General features: G+C 47.2%; 1 protein-coding gene across 2 annotated transcripts in view; it reads right to left on the reverse strand.

Moving 5' to 3' along the window:
- The window catches only part of RHCE (Rh blood group CcEe antigens), a 57,938-nt gene extending 49,078 nt beyond the window's left edge, over window positions 1-8,860 (reverse strand). Inside the window, exon 1 of one of the 2 annotated variants that reach the window (XM_032759365.2) lies at window positions 8,674-8,860. In XM_032759365.2, the coding sequence (XP_032615256.1) occupies window positions 8,674-8,821 (148 nt within the window). In that variant the 5' untranslated portion in view covers window positions 8,822-8,860. The remainder of the gene's footprint in view (window positions 1-8,673) is intronic. The other variant, XM_058444030.1, reaches the window with a different exon arrangement.
- Between the last annotated feature and the right edge of the window lie 213 nt (window positions 8,861-9,073).

Raw genomic sequence — 9,073 nt, forward strand, 5'->3', positions numbered from 1 at the left:
GGACCAGAGAGAGCCTGTGAGGGGCGCCCATGACCGGGCCCAGAGGAGAATTGTACTTTCTAAGGAAGACCTTCAGGAAAAGTTTATGAAAGCCCCACAACTTGGAGAAAGAAAATCTAACCTGGTAGTTCAGCAGTGAACTAACTACCAGGCCCCAAAACATGCCAGCAGCAGAGCCCAGCTCTGAATGCCTGGAATATGTCCTTGCACAGGCTAGGCTGTCTCTAGCTCTTTTTCTCTCACCTCACTAAGCGATCTTAGGCAAGTCCATTACCCTTTTTAGGCCTCAGTTTCCCTGTCTGTAACACATAGGAGTTGGACTTGATACTCTCTAAGGCTTTTACAGCTCTGGAATATTCCAAAGAAGTTAGTGGAAGATGGGGAGAGGAGAGTTGCCTGGATAAGGGCAGAGGTGGGGCCCTAAAGATGAGGAAGTCAGACCGGGTGTGGTGGCTCATACCTGTAATCCCAGCACAATCCCAGCACTTTGGGAGGCCAAGGAGGGAGGACTGCTTGAGCTGAGGAGTTCAAGACCAGCCTAGGCAACATAGCAAGACCTTGTCTCTACAAAAAATACAAAATTAGTTGTGCGTGGTGGCGAGTGCCTGTAGTCCCAGCTACTCGGGAGGCTGAGGTGGGAGGATGGCTTGGGCCTAGGAGGTTAAGGCTGCAGTGAGCCGCGATCACACCACTACACTCCAGCAGCCTGGGTGACAGAGGGAGACCCTGTTTCAAAAAAAAAAAAAAAAAAAAGGCCGGGCACGGTGACTTATGCCTGTAATCCTAGCAATTTGGGAGGCTGAGGTGGGCAGATCACTTGAAGTCATGAGTTTGACACCAGCCTGGCCAACATGGTGAAACCCCAACTCTACTAAAAATACAAAAATTAGCCTGGCATGGTGGCGCATGCCTGTAATTCCAGCTACTCAGGAGACTGAGGCAGGAGAATCGCTTGAACCCAGAAGGCTGAGGTTGCAGTGAGCCGAGATCGCACCACTGTACTCCAGCCTGGATGACAGAGTGAGACTCTGGCTCAAAAAAAAAAGAGAGAGATGAAGAAGTCAGAGGATCCTGGGTGGGGGCTTTATCGGTCACAGCTGCTGCCCCTGATCCCGATTTCCTGATTCCAGGTAGAGGCGCTCGGGGCCTTCCTCCCCAAGGCTCCACACTGTCCCTGAGAGAGGAATTGTGCCTCAGCCAACAAGATGAAATTAAGGCAGCAGTTTCCATGAGCTGTTGACAGAGCTCATGCACCCCAAACTGGTCAGGAAATAACATTTGATCAGGCTTCTCCTCCCCCTGCCCCCTTATCCTCCCACCTCTCCTGGGCTCCAGGCCCATTTCCACCCCTCCATTATCTGGGCTCCCGCTTCAGGGCTGGGCCCTAGCTTGGAGCATCCTGATTGGTGTCAGCCTCCACCTCTCACAGTCTGCTCTGCACTCACATCAGCTGCTGGTTTGATAAGCTAATGGGCTCTAAGGTGTTCAGGGGTGATAAGAAGTGGATGTGCTACCTGGGCGCCCATGCCTGGGCCCAGAGGGGAATTGTACATTCTACGGAAAGCCTTCAGGAAAAGTTTATGAAAGCCTCATGACTTGCAGAAGGAAGTCTAACCTGGTAGTTCAGCAGCGAGAGATAAGGCAATACTCACCATCGTTGTAACCGCAGGCACATAGACAGTACCCCACGTTCCAGGCACTGTTCTACGTGCCTTACAGACTTAGCCCACAACGGCTTCAGGCAGGAGGTACGATTTATTATCCCCATTTTAGAGATGGGGAAAGGGAGGCACAGAGAGGTGCTATAACTAGTCCAAGTCACAGAGCTAGTAAATGGTAGCAGGAGGATTCGAACCCTACCTACCTAGATTTAACCATTATGCCATCCTGCCTTTCTATACAGCATATATAGCGTTAACAGTGATGAACAGTGTGGGTCTCTGAATCAGGTTGTCGGTGTTCAGAGCCTGGCTCTTCCCCTGTGTCCCAGCTTCCTGAGCTGTAAAATTGGGATGAAACAATGCCACCTGCTCAGAGGATTGCCATGAGCACTGAGCTCACTGGCTCATGCAAGTCACTTCGCCCAGCATTGGGTACGTAGTGAGTGTTAGTAACTATTACCCCGTGCCGGCTGCCGATTAGCGGTGTGACTTTACGCAAGACTGCTCTCCCCCAGGCCTATTGCAAGGAGACCACTTGCAAAGAGTTCGTTTGGATAACAGCATTTTGGCCTTCTGAGTCCATCCCCGTGGGCAGCTGCCTCCTCCGGTCAGCTGCCTCTGTGATTCTGGATCTGCGCCCCCTCCCACTCTTGCCCCTCCCTCTGGCCTGCAGAAACTTCAGCACCAACAGCTCTGAAGACAGACCCAGCTTCACTCCCCCAGGCTCTAGGGTTGACCTCCACGCTGTGCTCCCACTGCTGCCTGGGAAGACCTCTGCAGCCTCAGGCTGCCGCCACCTCCTCGCCCACAGCCTCTACTCTACCGGCGACTCTCACCCCTGCAGCAGCCTGGGAAGAAAAACAGATTTCCCAAAGGGGCAGACCAAAGCCGCAGTGTGGAAGGTGCCAGGGTTTGGAGTGTTTACATGTCACTGGGAAAACTCCTCTGTCTTCTAGTAGCCCCTCTCTCTGCCTTTGAGGAGTATGGGGTGGGGATGCGGGACTGAGTGGTATCCACAGCACAGGACCCAGGATAGTCTCCCAGTTTGGTAGCCTTAGGGAAGCTCTGCCTGGTAGGCAATTGTTATAGTAATGGCCCCCAATGAATCACCAACTGCCAAACATGTGAATGAGGTCATCTGAGGCCATCCTACCCCAAACTGCAGATGCATGAATGACCCTGGGTGAAACCAACAGAAGAACTGCCCAGCTGAACCCAGCCCAGTTGTTGCACCACAGAATCACCATCATGAGTATATTAAAAGGTTGCTATTTTAAGCCACTAAGTTTAGGGTGGCTGTTATGCAGCAATAGGTAACTGATACTCTCTGCTTCCCCTAAGCATATCATAGGCCCCTTAACTCCAAGCCCAGAATGAACATATCATTGTTCATTCATCCTCACAACCTGTCCCTCCCCTTCTGACTCACATCTCAGGAACTGGTACCTCTCTATGCCAAATCATACATCTGCAGCCAGCCTTAACTCCCCACTCTTTTCATCAAGTACAGCTGATTTTATCTCCTAAATATCTCTAGAATCTCCTCCACTGCCCCTGCCCATCTGGTCTCATCACAGGTCATCCAGACAAGTAGTCACTACAGCAAAGAACACACACCCCAGAAAATGCTCAAGACAATCACCAGGGTAGCTGGAAGAAAACAAGCAATTCTAGTTTTATTTTTATTTAAAAAATTAAGAAATTAAAGCTTTGGGGCCAGGCACGGTGGCTCACACCTGTAATCCCAGCACTTTGGGAGGCTGAGGCGGGTGGATCACCTGAGGTTGGAGGTTTGAGACCAGCCTGACCAACATGGAGAAACCCCGTCTCTACTAAAAATACAAAATTAGCTGGGCGTGGTGGCGCATGCCTGTAATCCCAGCTACTCGGGAGGCTGAGGCAGGAGAATTACTTGAACCTGGGAGGCGGAGGTTGCGGTGAGCCGAGATCGCACCACTGCAATCCCCTGGGCAATAAGAGCAAAACTCTGTCTCAAAAAAAAAAAAAAAAAAAAAAGCTTTTGATAATAAAAGCTAATACTCTTTATGTGTGTCAATTCATTTATCCTTTCAACAACTTAATGAAACAAGTACTATCATCCTCTGACAGAAGTTGAAACAGAGACAGAAATAAGTTGACTAATCTGCCCAAGGTCTCTAAGATACAGAGGCAAGATTTGAATCAGTCTAGCTCCAGGAATTCTCCAACTTTCATGCACAGAAGAATCACCCAGAGGGCTTGTGAAAACACTGATTGCTGGGCCCCAGGCCCAGAGCTTCTGATCAGTAGGTCTGGGCTAGGGCCTGAGAATCTGCATTTCTACTAAATTTCCAGGAGATGCTGAGGCAGCAGGTCTGGGGACCACACTTTGAGAAACATGAATGTAGGCTATTCTATCTCTAAAGGTACTTTGTGAAGTTTTCAATTCTGCAAATATTTAATATTCAGATTCACCCAGAAACCACCCCTCACTTGCTCAGGATGTCATACAGCCTTGAGTCTCCTAGCTTTGGAAGGTGCCCTAAGGGAATATTGGTCCAATGAGAAGGATTCGATATGCATTTTTCTATATTCATCATGTTGCAACTAATGGCAGGGTTTTATGTTTTATTTATTTTTACTTTCATTTTTTTTTTTTTTTTTTTGAGATAGAGTCTCGCTCTGTTGCCCAGGCTGGAGTGCAGTGGCGTAATCTCAGCTCACTGAAAGCTCCGCCTCCTGGGTTCACGCCATTCTCCTGCCTCAGCCTCCTGAGCAGCTGGGACTACAGGCACCCGCCACCACACCCGGCTAATTTTTTGTATTTTTAGTAGAGACGGGGTTTCACCGTGTTAGCCAGGATGGTTTCCATCTCCAGACCTCGTGATCTGCCCGCCTCGGCCTCCCAAAGTGCTGGGATTACAGGCGTGAGCCACCGCACCCAGTCTTTATGTTTTATTTATATTTTTAAATTTGTTATTACATCCTCGCTTCACTTCAAATATTTTTATTTTTTTTGAGACAGGGTGTTGCTCTGTCACCCATGCTGGAGTGAAGTGGTACAATCCCGTCTCACTGCAGCCTCAAGCTGCCAGGCTCAAGCAATCCTCTCACCTCAGCCTACTGAGTAGCTGGGACTACAGGCATGTGCCACCACACTCGGTTAAATTTTAAAGTTTTTTTGTTGTTGTTAGCAATGGGGGGGCATGTCTCCCTATGTTTCCTAGGCTGGTCTTGAACTCCTTGGTTTAAGCGATCCTCCCCACTTGGCCTCCCTAAGTGCTCAGCCAGGGTGGTTTTTTTTTAATTAACTATTATAGAACTTTTAAAGCATATACAAAAACAGAGAGAACAGCACGATGACCCTACGTGCCCATCTCCAAACTCTGATGATTGTCACATGAGATCAATCTTGTTTTTATAATCCTTTTCTACTTTTTCTTTTCTCTGGCATAAAAGCAAACCCCAGATATCATGTCATTTCAATGTGCCGCTCTAACAGATGGAGCTTTAAAAAAAAAAAACCCACCATGCTTTTATCATACCTAACAAAATTAACAATAATTCTTGTATATCATAAGACATTCATGCTATATTCAGATTTCCTGATTGTCTCAAAATGTCTTTTTAGAATTGGCAGGTTTTAATAATCTATTATAGCTTACCAGGACTGAATTCAATTAAGTGGATTGACAGATTAAGTTACCTAAGTTTAACTCAACAAACTTTCACAAAATGAAGTAATGGCTTAACCAACTCATGCAAAAAAACACAGATTGGAAGCATAGAAATAATGGCAGTCAAGTGAACAAAAAGGAAAAGGCAGAGTGAAACTTCTCCTCGTACAAGCTGTCAGTCACATTTGAGATTAAAAAAATGTCAATCTAATCAGATCTGACAAGTCAGTCAAGACAATTTCAAATTATCAAGAAGACTCTGAGGAGTGAATTTTCATCCACTATCATCAACTGTAGCAATGGACCCTGCCTGGAGATTGACACCATTATGATTAGTAATTTGAAAGTATTATATATTTCATTTTGATCTCTTTCAATTTCCCTAATTTGTATGTATTTATTATAACATACAAAATACATTAATGTAGTAATACTTAAAGTGTAACATACAACCATGGTACATGCTCAAAAAATGGTGTGTACACCATCAGAAGGTTGAAGCCCTCGAGTCAATACTACACTACAGCCTCCACGCTGGTCTTGTGTCTCAAGCCCCTTCCCCTGTCCCCTACACTAGCCCTGGCATGGCTTCCTCCATGACCCAAACCCAAACTTGTTGCGCTTCTGTTTACTATTCAGACCTCAGACTGAAGCCAAACTGCGTATGCAGCCCAGTGAGTCTACCACCCGCTGCTTCCCTCTTTATTTTTATTTATTACTATTATTTTTTTCAGACAGAGTCCCACTCTGTCACCCAGGCTGGAGTGCAGTGGCGTGTTCTCAGCTCAGCAACCTCTGCCTCCTGGGTTCAAGCAATTCTCCTGCCTCAGCTTCCCAAGCAGCTGGGACTATAGGCATGTGCCACCACATCCGGCTAATTTTTGTATTTTTAGTAGAGATGGGGTTTCACCATGTTGGCCAGGCTGGTCTCGAACTCCTGACCTCAAGTGATCTGCCTGCCTTGGCCTCCCAAAGTGTTTGGGATTACAGGCATGAGCCACCACGCCCAGTCCCTGCTTTCCTCTTTGTTTTTTTTTTGTTGTTGTTGTTGTTTTTATTGTTTGGTTTTTTGAGATGAAGTCTCGCTCTGTCACCCAGGCTGGAGTGTAATGGCCTCCCAAGTAGCTGGGATTACAGACGTGTGCTACCACACTCGGCTAGTTTTTATAATTTTAGTAGAGATGGGGGTTTCACCATGTTGGCCAGGCTGGTCTCGAACTCCTAACCTCAAGTGATTCCCCAGCCTTGGCCTCCCAAAGTGCCAGGATTACAGGCGTGAGCCACCTCACCTGGCCCCTTGATTCCCTTTTTAAGCTCCAGGGCAATGCAATGTTAAGCCCAGACTCAGTCTGCTCCCGTGTGTGCACACGCAATGGCACCCACCGTGCCCTCACTTGGATGACCCTCCTTTGTCCCACAGGTAATTCCTATTGAGGCTTCAAGACCTGGCTGGGCAGTCACCTCCCTCCAGAAGCCTCCCCTGACACCATCGTCTCCCCTGCCTGGGTTGTGGACCCTCCTCTGAGCTTCCATATAAAGTGAGTTTCTGAGGACAGTTTGTACCTAGCTTAGAAGCACGGTGCAGGGGTAAAGAACATGGACCCTAGGGTCAATCTACAGGGTTGGAATAGTGGCTGCTACACCTACTGGGTTATATGACAAATGACAACTCCACTGTAAAATGGGGCCATGATGCATAATGGTTAAGTGTAAGGAAACTAAATCCAGGATGGCTAAATTTAAATATGCTGTGCTATTGCTAGCTGAGCGACCTTGGGCAAATAACTCAACATCCATATGCCTAGTTTCCTCATATGAAAAACGAAGATCATAATAGTACCCACCTCATTGGGTTGTTGTGAGGGTTCAATGTAAAGCATTTAGAATAGTGCCTGGTAAATAGTAAGTGCTCATAAATACCAGCTCTAATCATCATGTGTTTGGATCCCACATTGGATATCATACATGGTTGAATGAATGGAATGCATTGAATTGTATTGGATTGAAATGAATTAAAGTAAATTGAAATGAATTAAAATTGTGCCGGCTCTTGTTTGTCTGTCACTGAAGGCTCCTCTCTGGGCCAGCCCTTTAAATGGTATAAGAGCTTCCCTCCCTAAGTCCTACTTGTCACTGCCATGGCCCCCAGGATGACTTCTCTTTGCCTGCAGTTAACTAGCCGTTAATATCACCTAGGAACAAGCAAGCACTCAACCAGGCTCAAGCTTCAACTTTGTCTCAGGGACATTCTTCAAGGAGGCCCTGTCCATTATCAACAACCTATCAGCCCACTGAGATGCCTGAAACTCATTTCAATATTTTTAAAAAAGCAAAGTCACACCATTGTGGACATCTGTCTTATTTACAGTTGTCTCATCACAGTCTGGGAATATTTTTAGCTGAATATAAAATAACCATCATCCTACCCTCCCTTTCAGCCATACCTTCTGGTTCTGGATTTACAAACAGCATGCAGACTTCCCAGCCCCTAAGTGAGAAGAAAGCTGGGGTCGGTGGGGGTGGGGGTGGGGGTGGGGGGTAGCAACAGGCTGAAGCTTCCAAAAGAAAAGTAGTATAGATATGAGCAAGAGAGCTGGGCACAGTGGTTCACGCCTGCAATTCCAGCATTTGGGAGACTGAGGCTGGAGGATCGCTTGTGTCCAGGAGTTTGAGACCAGTCTGGGAAACACAGGGAGACCCACATCTCTACCGAAAAAAAAAAAAAAAAAAAATTAGCCAGGCATGGCAGTGCACTCCTGTGGTCCCAGCTTCTTGGGAGGCTGATGTGGGAAGATTGCTTGAGCCCAGGAGGTCAAGGCTGCAGTGAACCATGATCATGCCACTGCACTTCAGCCTGGGCAACAGAGTGAGGCTCTGTCTCAAAAAGAAATAAGAAATGAGCAAGAGGCCACAAAAAGGAAACAAAAACCAAAAACCCAACAACAACATGAAATTGTTTGCATAAGATAGCTGCACTTGTATCCCCTAAATCTATAAAAATAAAAAATTTTAAATAAAAAGATTCCTTGCCACTAAGGAGAGAGAAGGGGAAGCAGAGAAGCAGAGAATTATGAAGACCATTTGGCAGAGGGAATTTGAGGAACACCAAAGAGGATGCCTCTCACTGCGCTGAAAAATCAAGGCAGGCTTCACGGAAGAGGGAATGCCCAGGCTGCTTCTAAAGGAAAGCTTACATTGTTGGCTGAATTTTGGTGCAGTCTACCGAAGAAGATGGCGGAATCTTTTTCCTTGGAATTTTGTAGAAAGGAACATCTTTGCCCCTGGAGAACCACAAGCCTCCCCCACCCCTGCCCCTGCTATTTGCTCCTGTGACCACTTTTCCAATGAACCCTCACCTTGATAGGTCGCCACGAGCCCCTTTTGATCTTCTAAGGAAGCGTCGTAGTGGGTAAAAAAAAAGAAGAGGAGAATGAGAGCTGCTTCCAGTGTTAGGGCCCAGAGGGGCAGGCAGCCCCGGACAGACCGCGGGTACTTAGAGCTCATCCTGTGTCCGTCTCTGTGCAGGGGTTCCACCAGAACCAGGCATCACCCCTCTCTCCAACACCTACTTGAGGGCTTGAGGGAGCGATAGGGGAGACACCCGCCAAAGGCCTTATCTCAGGCTGCAAGGCTGGCTGTGCTGGCCTGTCTATGGAGTTAACACGGAAGCAGAGGGACTGTGATGGGGAGGGGAGGAAATGTATGTTTTCCAATATTAAGTCATTCATTCAACAAGTTGCTGTGTTCCTGTTACAG

Source organism: Hylobates moloch, unplaced genomic scaffold (assembly GCF_009828535.3).
Source record: "Hylobates moloch isolate HMO894 unplaced genomic scaffold, HMol_V3 SCAFFOLD_9, whole genome shotgun sequence".
Taxonomy (NCBI): Eukaryota; Metazoa; Chordata; class Mammalia; order Primates; family Hylobatidae; genus Hylobates; species Hylobates moloch.